The 13,714-nt window shown below is 32.3% G+C and overlaps 2 protein-coding genes and 1 pseudogene across 2 annotated transcripts; 2 read left to right on the forward strand and 1 right to left on the reverse strand.

Annotated features, from left to right (window-relative positions):
- The first annotated feature begins 2,600 nt into the window (after positions 1 to 2,600).
- Positions 2,601 to 3,754, forward strand: LOC18595957 (uncharacterized). Its single transcript, XM_007024142.3, has 3 exons — positions 2,601 to 2,880; positions 3,145 to 3,285; positions 3,427 to 3,754. Exons 1-3 carry the CDS (start codon positions 2,713 to 2,715, stop codon positions 3,580 to 3,582), a joined length of 465 nt encoding a protein of 154 aa, XP_007024204.1. The 5' UTR covers positions 2,601 to 2,712; the 3' UTR covers positions 3,583 to 3,754.
- Positions 3,755 to 10,183: 6,429 nt separating this feature from the next.
- LOC18595959 (uncharacterized) lies at positions 10,184 to 11,034 on the forward strand. The gene is made up of 3 exons (XM_018122676.2): positions 10,184 to 10,435; positions 10,538 to 10,678; positions 10,763 to 11,034. Exons 1-3 carry the CDS (start codon positions 10,271 to 10,273, stop codon positions 10,919 to 10,921), a joined length of 465 nt encoding a protein of 154 aa, XP_017978165.1. The 5' UTR covers positions 10,184 to 10,270; the 3' UTR covers positions 10,922 to 11,034.
- A 354-nt stretch (positions 11,035 to 11,388) lies between these two features.
- Positions 11,389 to 13,379, reverse strand: LOC18595960 (protein NRT1/ PTR FAMILY 1.2 pseudogene; annotated as a pseudogene).
- Between the last annotated feature and the right edge of the window lie 335 nt (positions 13,380 to 13,714).

The following is a 13,714-nucleotide window of genomic DNA, read 5'->3' on the forward strand; positions in this document are numbered from 1 at the left end:
CCTACGATATTTCTTTTTCCAATTGTCATAATAATTTGTAGTATTTCAATACAAAAAATGAGAAAATCAACGATTAAATTTTTTCAAAGATAACATAAGAGCAGATTGTTAAATTTGATAAATTTTTAGGAGTATTTAAGTTAATAACTTTTAGCACTTTTAGAATTGGACATTTTTATATAAAGAAATATATATATATATATATATATATATAGGTTTTTTTTTTTTAAATTGCTATCTATCTACTGGTGGATAGGCGTGTATGTATATATATATAGAGGTTCCTTTGGTAAAAATGAAAACTTTTTCGTCATTTTTCTTTGTAATTTGTGCTAACAATCAAAATATATATATGTTAACTTAGAATCTAAATATACTATTGTAAAAACATGAAAAATATTTTTTTATAAAATGATATAATTAAATAATAAAATATATTTTTGATAGTTTACTTAAATAATACAAAAATATTGAATTTTTTAATAAAACGTTTTGCACGAAAAAGATTTGATTTTAATAATTTTTTTTAAATATCAAAAGAAATCATAATTTAATTACTTTTTGTAGCTTGTGATAAAAATCAAAATACTTTAGAGGTTCGGTACATACTTATTGCACACGGCTTCACGTGTTTGAAATAAAATTTTGTATTAGAAGAATCTTCAAATCTTCAAAAGGCTGCAACACGTTTTTGTGATCTTACATTCAAACACGTCAAATCAAGATTTGTTGTCTTTTACGTTTTCATTTTTCCTCTCTGCTTTTTTAGTTCAAAACTTCTGACTTTCTAAAGTTTAAACAATTTAATAACAAGTTACTGTACTTTACTGTGTTGACTTTACTTCTAATTTTGAGGCATTTTTAAAAATAATTCTCATAAATAAGATATTTTTAAAAATAATTTTTTATAATTTTAATTATTTTTAGTCAAGTAAAATTACTCTTAATAAAATTACACGTTATGATGTTATACGCCTGGTTAAATTGTTACACGTCATGTATAAAAACATGTGACATGTTATGATTAAGTTATTACACGCAATGTATAAAAACATGTTACACGTAATGTATAAAAACATGTCACACGTAATGTACAAAAATATGTGATATGTCATGTACAAAAATATGTGACACGCCATGGTTAGGTTGTTACACATCATGTACAAAAACATGTGACACTCCATGGTTAGGTTGCTACACGTTATGTACAAGAACATGTGACACAACATGGTTAGGTTGTTACATGCCATATTGAAAAAAAAATATTGTTATTACACGTTATGTTGAAAAAATATTATTCTTACACGTCATATTCAAAATATCTTGTTACACTTTAATGCTTAAAATGTTATTGTTACTTACGAACCAAAACTTCAAATCTTATCAACTCTCTTTATTTCTTTTTTTTTTTGACAATTTGGCACATATTAAAGTGTTTCTAACATGTTTTCATAAATCAAAACACAAATTTCTTATCTAAAACACCTATTTCGACAAAAATAAAAAAAATTTCTTTGAAAATCTAAGTTTGTAAATTTCAAAATTTTGAGTTTATTGGTGTCTAGGTCCCAAATTAATCCAATTAAAAGCTATTTCAAATATCTGTGATCATTTTTACCATTTTAGTTTTATCTAAAATACTTAAAAATCAAATTTCCTAAATAGCTATCCATCCAAGCACATCAAAACCATCACTTGGTGTCTTGAAAGCGCAAGAAAGAAAAATATGAAAACATGAGAGAGAAATCGAAAGCATAGCAGACGAATGCCGAAAAAAGAAATCAACAAAATTAGTGAAAATGGGATGGTGAGAGAGAGAAATCGAAAGTACACATGGAGAGAAATTATGATGAATGGTTTAATTTATTTAAAATAGTTTCAAGGGTATTTTTGTTAAGTAATTACTAAATATGGCTAAAAATAGTTAAATTTATTTTGATGGTTATTTTTGAAATGCCCTTATCAAGAAGGGTTATTTCTCATAATTTCCTCTTTAAAATTTTTTTGTTACATAATATTTAATTTTTTTTAAAATTATTTAAAAAAATTAAAAAAATCTTTATACTTTTATTACATTCAATCAAGTTTTTATTTTTTTTATTTTTAGTGAAATAAATTTTTATATTTTCTATTTTGAGTCAAATAAGCTTTTATTTAATAATTGACTTAATCAAAACGTCATTTGTTATTTTATAGCAAATGTTACTGTGTGATATGTTAATATATCATAATCGATGATGACATTACATGATAACATTATCATATAGTATTTTTCACTCTCCACTTTTCACTCTTCATACCAACGGCATGTCATTACCATGTAAATATCAAATGTTATGTGATATTTTGACTAATGATAATTAATCAATCATTAATGATTTATTTGATCGAAAATAAAAATATAAAACTTAATTAAATATAATAAAAAATAAAAATTTATTTAAATTTTTTAATAATTTAATAACTTATTTGAACATTATATTTTTTTTATTTGATTAGTTGTACTACATGGTGTGCAAAACGGGAAAGCCATTATATATACTAAATAATTGTCAATAAGTGAAACTTAGTTGTCATAGACGATTTTTTGTTTAGACCGCTATATAACATAACAAGAGAGGCTAGGCTTTGGAAAAAAACAGAGAGATTAGAGCAAGGGAGGCTAGGCTTTGAGAAAAAAAGAGAGATTTGAGAAGCTGTCAGCAGAGAATAATGGAAGAGAGCTTTGTGCAGGTGCAGAGATCGGTAAAATGGCTGGAAGACATAACAACAGGTGCCATAGGTTTTGAGCTGGAGTCTCGAACCCTTCAAGGTCTTCGGGTCATCCGAGCCCAGAGGGGGTTCCTACGTTGTAGTTTTACCGTCCCCAGTGATGCATCCGTAAAATCTTGTTCACTTTCTTATTGTTTTTCTACATTTAAAGTTTAACCCTTAGAAATACTTGTTATTTAACTTCTTAATGTTAACCTCATTTGATTTTTATTTTCATTGCCATATAATTAGATTAGACAGGGATTTGAATTTATGCTAACGTGGTGAAATCTTTTTCGTTGTGCATGTGATAAAATATAAACCCCTTATTCTGTTTTTGCACTACATGGTTATGCATTGTTAAGTTTTTTGTGGTTTGATTGGTTATCGTAGGATGCAAACGGGAATTGGCATGTTGGAGCCATAGCAACTATAATCGACAACGTTGGAGGCGCCGCCATATACTCCACAGCTGATCGTGTAAAAGTCACTCTTGATTTCAACATTTCATATTATTCGGCGGCCAGGACTCAGGTTCATTATCTTCTATTTGTTTTTGTCCCCTAAAATAATCTTTTATATATAATAATACCCAATTTACAAACTAAATTTTAAAACATTACTTTTTATTAATTAACAATGAATAGAATGTTAATACATCCTTTACGGCTGCAGGAACAAGTAGAGATAGAGGCAAAGGTAATAGGGAACAAGGGAAAGTTAACATCTGTAGTGGTGGAGGTCAGAAAGAAAGACAATGGAGAGTTAATTGCAATTGGCAAACAATGGACGGCTTCTAATGCTTATAGGTCACCTCAATCTAAGCTTTAATTTAGTTTTAATGATGTGATATAAAAAAATTAATGTGATAGAAATATTCAAATTTTTTTTATTTGATACGTCAACAGTATGTTAAATTATTTAACATGTTCACATTACGTCAGTGTTAGTTATTAACAGTTAATTTATATTAATTTAAATAAAAAAATTTGATTGTACAAAATCTCATAATAATGAGATTAAATTGCTCAATTTTGAATAAAAAAATTAAATTGATAAAATTTATAATATAAGGACTTATGAGTATTTTGACCAATAAAGATTTATTGGCTTCTATTTTTCTTTTTTGCCTGTGCTTTTTTTTTTATTTCAAATTTCTTTTTTTTCCTAAAGATATTATTGCATTGTATTATGATTACTTTACTTTTCCTTTGTTTTTTTTTTTGTTTGTTTAGTTTGTCAAAACTGTAAATAGAGAATTGATAAAAGGCAAAGGCAAAAGAAGAATAAAGCTTCCTGTAATTCTTCATTAAATTCAAGAATCTATTACAAGCTACCCTTTTATAGTTGATGACTCTACAGTTAACTACCATCATGTGCACTTGCACTGCAAATGCTCAATATATTGAAGTACATGGTGTGAGCAAACGTAGAGCTGTCAATATGAGCTAGCCCGGGCCGGTCCGACTCAGTTTGGCTCAGCTCAAGTCCTTGTGGGTTAAAAAAATATGAGTTAGATCGAATCAGTCCATTTTTTATATGGTTCATCAAAACCTCAACCCAGCCCATCCCTTGTTAGCTCATGGGTTGAGTTGGGTCAGTCCATTTTTTTAAAAAAATTATTTTTATAATTTTACTTAATAAATTTTCTATTAATAAAATTATTTTATGATTTAATTCATAAATTAAAATTATTAATTTGCTATGTAAAGCTTAAACACATTGAAATATATAAAATAAGTAATATTATTGATAATTAAATTATTAATTTTATGTAGTTAAATATATAAAATTATTAAATTAATTAAAATTATTAATTTTTTTTACCCATAAGGTTGGCCCGCCTTAACCCACCCTAGCCTTTTGATTTGGTGGGCTGACCCATTTAGGCTCAATTTTAATATGGGTCTAAATTTTTAAACCCAACCTACTTCATATTTTATAAAAAATGAATCAACCCAATGGGCCAGGTCCATTTTGACAGGTATACACAAACGTGTGACGGTCTCACTGCACAAAATTATATTATACTAAATAATTGTCAATAAATGAAGCTTTTTTGTCATTGACGATTTTTTGTTTAGCCCCCCTCATCTATATATGTAACATAACAAGAGAGGCTAGGTTCTGAAAACAAGAGAGATTATAGAAGATCTCAGCAGAGAATGGTGGATGAGAGCATTGTGCAGATACAAAGATCTCTACGAAGGTTGGAAGATGTAACAACAGGGGCCATAGATTCTGAGCTGGAGTCTTGAACCCTTCAAGGTCTTCGGGTAATCCGAGCTAGGCAAGGGTTCTTACGTTGTAGTTTTACCGTTCCCAATCATGCATCCAAAAACTCTTGTTTACTTTCTTATTGTTTTTTAAAATTTAAATTTAATTCCGTTTCAACTTTTAACCCCCATAAATACTTTTAATTATTTAACTTCTTAATGTTAACCTCATTTGATTTTTATTTTCATTGCCATACTTAGATTAGACAGGAATTTGAATTTATGCTGACCAGAACGTAAATGTAAACTATATAAATTTTTTTCATTGGATATGAGATAAAATATAAAGCCCTTGTTCTAATTTGGATTACATGAATGGATAGTATATTGTTAATTTTTTGTGGTTTGATTTGCTATTATAGGATGATATAATAGGAATTGGCAAGTTGGAGACATAGCAACTCTAATCGACAACGTTGGAGGCGCCGCCATGTACTCCACTATTGACCGTTTGAAAGTCACTTTTGATTTTAACATTTCATATTACTCGACGGCTAGGATTAGGTTTTTTTTTAAGTATTTTATTGTTTAGTACTAATGTACTAATGTGTCAAGCATTGAAATTTAAGTCCGATCTTGTGCAATCACATGGAATTTAAATCTAATATCATGTGGTCTTAAATTTTGAAAATAAAACTTAAATAAATATTAATTAAAATTAACAAAAATGAAAGTTGAGATAAGATAAAGTTATTTAGAGAAATGGAATACTTTATTATTTTTATGATGTGTGTTAAAAATGAGAAAGAAGAGGTATATTTATAGATTAATGGCTCCTGTTAGATAAAATTAGGTTATAAGATAAGGATAAAATAGGATAAGATAAAGAGATAACGATAAGGGATTTAATTTGAAAAGATAATATTCAAATTAAATCCAAATTCTAATCTAACATAGTAAATTTACATCTAAATTTAGATATATATTAGCAAATCCAAGATTTCAAGTCAAATTAGATACTCTTAAGGTGTGTGGACATTTTACTCCTATGCCACAGGCTGAGCCTTTTGATTGGTTTGTTGGCTTGTCTAGCTTGCTGGTTTGTTTGAGCCATTTGGCCTACTTGTTGAGTCTGAGTTGGTATGAACTCTTGGGTTGTGACGTTCTCTCTCACTCAATTCGACAACGTCTTCATTGTCTCGTGGCCTTGTGAAAAAGCTCCACCTTGTCTTGGAACTGCTATAAATCCTTCGCTAACTCCCAACTTGTCTCATTCTCTAGCAGTCCTTTCCATTTCATTAAATATTGGTGCCTTAGTCTATAATTTTTTTGCCTTAGCACTTCATGGGCCAACACTTGCTCCACTTCTTGCTCATATGTTGCCTATATTCTTACCGACACTTTATGGCTTACACTTCTACTAGGATTGTGTGCATCTGCATGGTAAGGCTTCAACATATTGACGTGGAAAACTGGATGTATCTTGGTGGAGCTTTTCCACTAGGCAACGAGGACGTTGCTAAATTAAGTGGGAGAGAATGTCATAGCTCAAGAGTTCAGACTAGCCCAGGCCAAACAAGTAGGACAAATAGTCCAAATAAATCAACAAGCCAAACAAGCCAACAAATCAATCAAAAGGCCTAGCTTGAGTCATAGGGGTAGAAATGCCCACACACCCCTAAGAGTGTCTAATTTGACTCAAATTCTTAGATTTGGTAATGTATATCTAAATTTAATTGTAAATTTACTAGATTAGATTAAGATTTAGATTTAATTTTAATATTATCTTTTCAAATTAAATTTTTTTTAAAGCGAATTTATTTGCCTCATAACCGATATGCCATTGTAAGTCTGAAACATCATGGTAAGAGACTTCTTGTGACATTAATGAAAATGGTTAAAGCATAAAAAAATAGTACAATGATTAGAAGACTTAGGCAGATTACCCAAGATCAAAACACTTATCACCACTCATTGACAAAAATTAAACATACTTTCCTAGTATCTTAACCGTTTAACAACCTACGTACAAAAACAACACAAAACCCATTAACAAAACACTTGGGCAAGTCATACTGGTTGCGCCTAATCATGACTATGCAACCCACATACATAGCTCACAATGATCATCAGAAAAGTGTACTACCTCACAAGCCTTAACCAACAGAGATCAATTATTGAAGCCCATCCCAAAATAGCCTAACATCAATAGTTGAAGCCATGACCTTCTTCAGCATGTGCTCTTTGCCATAGTTTGACTCTTGCATTGACATGAACTCCTTCACACCACAACATCCTTTTTTCTTCCAACTTAAAAAAAGCACCTTATTAAATCCTTTATTATTATCTCTTTATCTTATCTTATTTTATCCCTATCTTGTAACCTAATCTTATCTAACAAAAGAGCCATTAATCTATTCTAACATAGATAAAAGAAATAACAAAGCATTCCATTTCTCGAAATAGTTTTCTTTATTCTTCATTTCTTTAGCTTTTGCTTTTGTTAGTTTTAAGGCTTACTTAAACTCTATTTTCAGAGTTTAAGGTCACACGAGGTTGAGTTTAAATTCCAACATGTAATAGTTGGTATCAAAGTAGACTCGGATCTTCATTGATGTGAGCTTTCATGAGAGATATAAGGGTCGAGGTAGACCTGAACTAAAGTAAAAGTCCCTTTTCTCTATGAGTAAAGAGTCAGTGCAATAAGAGCATTGTACAATTGAATGGGCTAGAATGTCACAAATAAGAGATGAAGCGGGTCTTGAGAATATAAATATGAGCCTTCCACTAGACATGTTTTTTTCGTTGGAAACATGAACCTATGACATTAAAGTCAAATTACTTTTTAGATTTTATGATTATAATAGAAAATTTAAAATCTTGGTAATGTTAACCCAGATTTGAGGATAATTGGGTACACATAACTATCTTTTATCCATCCCTTGTTCAAAACTTTTTTTCACCAAGCACGCTTATCCAAAAACTATCTTTTCTCTTAGCACATTTTGCTGTCCATGTCGTGCATAGGTTATTTGTAGAAAGTCAAACAATGCTGGTAGGATATTGATCTCGTTATCAAATCGACACTTTTTAATACACCCTATGATGTCTGAATCTAGCCATTAGATTCGAAGTAGTTAAAGGTTTTGAGGAATAGAGTCTTAATTCAAGTCTAATATCTCTTTCCTATCCAATATCTAATTTGAATTACATTGAGTTCACAATTGCCCAAACTCTCGATATGCTATTTGAATTAGATAGAGTTCGAGTTTGCCTAAACTTTTGCAGCTCCATTAATTCCCACGTTTGTGCATGCAATCCCCCAACGTAATTAAAGGTTTACCATGAGCAGCTCTGCTTCTCGGTGGGACAACAACACATCAGTACAAGGTTGAGCACATGAGATAAGAGACTTAGAGCCTGTTTGACCTAATTTTTTTTTAGCTTAAAAGTTATTAAAAGCTCTTATGAAAAATAATAGTTTTTAAAATTAAGTTAAACCTATTTGGTAAGTTGTTTGACAAAATAAATTATATAAATTCTAATTTTAGTTAAAATTATCATAACGGATATTGATGCTATTTTTAATTACCTAATAAATCAAAACGAAACGAGTCTATTTCAAGTTTATATGCGTATTCAAATGTTAAAAGTCAAAGAAATCAATAAAGAAACGGAATGACTCTTAAACTTGTATATTAGTAATAGTATTAGATTTTTTGATGAAGAAGAGAGAAAACTTTTAAATAATACTTGAATGTAGATTTTCTTTTCTCTTAATATTTGTAAGAACAAAAAAACTTAGATTTTGCTTTTCTGTTTCTAAGTCTTTTAATTTTTTTTCTAATAGTTTTTGTAAAGAGAGATAAAGGAGAGGGACATCGTGATTTTGCATTGGAGACAGGTGATTTGCAGATAGAGAGAGAGAGAAGATAAGGAGATTGATTGAGGAGCATTTTTTGAAAAGTAGTGTGTTTTTAAAAAAAAGAAAAGAAAGCTTTTTTTTTTTGAAACTTTTCTTTAAGAGTTTTTTCAAAAATCTTGTTTGGTCTGATTTCTATTTTTAAGAGATAGATAAAAAAACCAAACCAAACAAACACTTAATCTTTCATGATTTTGCCTACCAACTATTTTCCTTAAAGCAATCACCACCCTTGATTGCCTTTTAATTAAAAACACAATTTCATCTCCGTCCCGGTTTTTCTCGTTAAAAAAGGAATCATTCGTTGGCTACACAGAAAACCAAAAAGTTGCTTCACAAATAGCCAACTACCTCGATGATGAACCACCCCTACACCCACTATCCACCCATAAACGAATAAAGGCTTCAACCGAAGGTGGAATTCAACTCAGACAACATTCCACCAGCTAACGATGGAGCAGCGCAGCTGTGTGGACAAGAAATAAAGATATGGTCACAAATTTCTTCCTCATCTCTGGACCAACAACACACTATTCATTTTTTACTTTTAATCCTATTTTTTTTTCTTGTTTTTGTAATGATAGTTCAATTTCAAAATGTTCAAGAATTTTTTTTTCAATTTACTTTATTTTTGCCTATGAGTCGCCTAAGCTTAGTAACATTTAATTGATAGGATTTTCACAGATGGAGTTGAATCTGTGATAATAATACTTTCCCGTTGGTTTAAACTTTTTTTGCTAAATGAAAACCGTCAGTTGCAATTGAATTGTTATTTTCTCTCCAGCCAATTACAACAAAGTAGGAAAAAGAAGTTTGAGGCGACAAGGAAACTGATTAGATTGAAAATGATCCTAAAAATCTGAACTTTCCTCCAATGACGTCATGTAGACTAATGTCTCAAGATAAAATGCCATTGGCATTTGTTTATATATATAGGGGCACCTCAATTTCCAAATTACAAGAGTTAATAAATTATTTAATAAAAAAATATTTAATTTGATCGTTCAATTTCTTTTTAAATAAATCATACTTTGATTATCATTATTTATGAAAATGAATATTTTGATAATTTGAAGTAACTTTTCAAATTAATTAATTTTGATTAAGTGGATAATGCGTGATAAATGAATTAATATGAACATGTCATGTCATGTTATTAAGGTAGTAAAAAAATCAAGTTAAATAATTTTTAATGATTAAGTGACTAAAATAATAATTTTTTATAAATTTTGGTGGTTAAAATGTAATTATTTAAAATTAAATGACTTAAAGTATATGAGACCATGCCGCTACCAATACGGTGAAGGGAGAAAAAAAAAGTCGCCCCGTTGCAAAACGGCCAAAGAGAAACAGAGCAAGAAACTGACAGAGGTCCTAAGAGATGCAAGAAGATAACAGCCTGGAGAAATCCCTAGCATGGCTGCAAGATGTTGTCCAAGGGGCCATAGGTCAGGAGTTGGAGACCCGAGCCCTTGACGGACTACGCATCACCCATGCTCAGAAGGGATTTATACGATGTAATTTCGTCGTATCAAATCGTGCATCAGTATAAAATCTGGATCAACTATTTGCCTTTTTCTTTGGTTATTAAATTATGAGACTATGTAACCTTTTTTTCTTTAATGTTTACTTTTTTATCTATGCATAGGGTGTTGATGGGAATTGGCATGTTGGAGCTATAGCAACGTTGATGGATGTGGTCGGAGCTGTTGCTGTATACTCTGTTGCCCATCGCGTCATAACCTCCGTTGATTTCAGCATTTCATATTATTCAACAGCCAAGATTCATGTCAGTGTTTTCTTGTTCAAATTTTGTTACCGCAAGTTCTTTTCTAGTCTTATCAATTGAAGCTGTTGATTGGTTTGACGGTAGGAGCAAGTGGAGGTAGATGCCAAGGTTATGGCAAACAAGGGAAGGCTTACACAAGTGATGGTGGAGGTTAGAAGGAAAGGAAATGGAGAGCTAATTGCTTCGGGAAAACAGTGGATGGCTTCAAATAACCTCAGGGTATCTCAAGTCAGTAAGCTTTGAGAACTAAAGATTAATTAAGATGCTTTTACTTATCATCTCTTAACATCTAATGAAGATTCTAAGATGTATTGATTTTCTTTTTCCCAGTTAAAGAGATTGAATGAGTTTGGTTAGTTTGTTTTTTATTTGGTTAAATTGAAGAATTATGAAAGGAGTCATGCATTAAATCCCACACTGTTAATCAATCAACCTGTAATTTTGAACAAGTGTGAATTCATTGATTTAACCCGTAACTTTTCCTCTACAAAAAAAATTGAAAGAATGGAATATATTCATTGAAGGGGAGAATTCATGCAATAAAATAAAAGCTTATGCAGGTGGAGCATTCGATCTGACAATCACGGTTCAATAGCCAGCCAAAACATATGTAAATCAGGCTGGCACGATCCAAAACTGAGATAAGTCCTTTCTCTCCTCCAGGCTTTTAAATTCCTTTCATCTGTCAAACCTGAGGTCTCTCTGGTTTGTTACTCCTCCTCTGATTCATATCCTTCATCAATAACTTCTGCCGTAGATCCATAAGACCTGCTACAGATGATGTAATACAACAGATTGACAAGACTCAACCCTGCAAGAAGCCAGTAATAATTGTCGAAGCGAGCCTCATTGAGATTGTCAGCAACCCAACTCGGTTTTCCACCTCTTGAAGTAGTCTTGTTGACAATGTTAAACAGAGCACTACTCAGTATGTGTGCGAATGCCAGTGCCAGAAAGAACAGGGAATTACCAATACTTGACATGGTCTTAGGGAACTCGCGATGATAAAACTCGAAATACCCAAGTGTACTAAAAGCCTCAGCTACTCCCATCACGATATGCTGTGGGAGTAGCCATATTACTGACATATTTACCACTGCAATAGGATTTTTCAAGAGCCCCTCCTGGATTGCTTTTCTTCGTCTCGCACTCTCAACAATTGCTGTAAGTCCCAAGGCTATGACGGACAGGAATAACCCAATTCCCATTCTCAATTGAACACTGATGTATACTTGTTCACCCTTTATCTTTGACGCCAATGGAATTATGACACGCTCATAGAGAACAACCCAAACCACTACAGTGCAATAAACAAACACGGTTACAGAGGCTGCCGGTATCTCGAAACCTCCCAAAACGTGTCTGTTTACGGAACTGGCTTGGAGTACCGGAAAAGAGTGTTGGCTTCCAGCAATCGCCATAACGATCCCCGTAGACCATATTGGTATTACCTTCAAAAGTGCTTTAAGCTCTTCGACTTTCCACACCGTGGAGACTCTCCAGGGGTCCAAGGCCAATCCATCAGAGCCTATCTCCTGTTCAGCATTTCTAATTATGCACGCTTTGTTCAAAAACTTCAATTTCTCACTTGGCACGGTAATCTCTGAATCCTTTCCGTGATGGTAACCTGAATCTTTTGATGGAAATGGGAGGTTTCTATTCTTATAAGCAACCACAAGAACTTGTGCAAAACCCGTGAAGAGGCTTGTGCTTGCTTTGCGCTTAACATAGAGCGGAGAAGCAATGTAAAACGCCACAGTCGCCAGGAACATTAGAATTGCGCAAACTCCATATCCCACCATCCACCCATACATTTGTAGAATGTAAATGACACTCGTCAAGCCAAGGGAACCACCGAGGGATGCTGCAGCATAATACCAGCTGAAGTAGCTCTCCAGGATCTTTTCATTTTTGTTGCTCAACTGATCCGCACCAAATGGCATGGAACATGGCCTAATGCCGCCAGCTCCAATTGATTTGAAAAACAAGGCAGCAACCAGGATAGCCACCTGGCCTGCTGTTGCAGATTTGCAGCTTTGAGCTAAGTGGTCACAAGGAGGAGGCGTTGCCTGTGGTATAACAGTTGTTAACCATAGAATTGCCACACCCTGTAACATTGAAAGTTAGGTATGAAAATCCGAATTAAAGATTCTATTAACAAGACAAAAGAATCATAACATGATCACAACTATCCTTATTATCATTAAGAATCAGAACTAGAAATGATGCTGCAAAAAAGAAGAGTTTACCAGGAAACTGGAAATTGAGCCCAAGCCAATGGTAACGAATCGGCCCATAAAAGAATCAGCGAAGAAAGCACCCAAAATAGGTGCGAAATTGCTAAAAGCTTGCCAATGGTTGATAAGATTGTGCACTGCGGCAATGGTCAAGTGATAGTTACTCTTCAAGTACAACGTCATGCTTGGCACCAGCGCGTAGCTTGGCACCTTCTCAAGCGCCTCATTTGCTGTAGTTGAAACAATCAAATTCAGCGTTCAAAACAATTATAAACGTAAAAGACCATTAATATTGGTCTGGAGCATGTAAAAGTATCCAAAATCATAACGCAAAAAGCATTCAAGAATATGTATATGCATTTGCTGCATTTACCTATGATGAATGGCAAGGCAATGAAGCCGCCTTTTCGCCTTTCAGAAGAATCTTGACGGATCCCTTTCTCCATAATTTTTTCAGAAGCCATTAATCCCCTTGTCAACGATGTGGCTTAATTCAGACTTCAGAGTTATTTGAGAATTTGAGGAGAACAAAAGCAGAAGAGATATTTATACTTAATTTCTCTTCTGAAGTCAATTACCAGAATTGGGTATTCATCCTTCTGCCAACGTTTAAAAAACTGAAATATGTTATTCATGAACCAAAGGAAACACTATTCTGGTATTTTCATTTCTTTCTGTTTGTAATATCTAGCTTTCCGCTCTGTTTATTAGTGGAATTTTGGTATTTTATTTTATTTACTTTAATTACTCATCATCAAATTGTACACCTGAGAAAACTGAAGATATTGTTATTGCCTTT

The sequence above is a fragment of the Theobroma cacao genome, chromosome 6 (genome assembly GCF_053813885.1).
Source record: "Theobroma cacao isolate CCN51 chromosome 6, ASM5381388v1, whole genome shotgun sequence".
Classification (NCBI taxonomy): domain Eukaryota; kingdom Viridiplantae; phylum Streptophyta; class Magnoliopsida; order Malvales; family Malvaceae; genus Theobroma; species Theobroma cacao.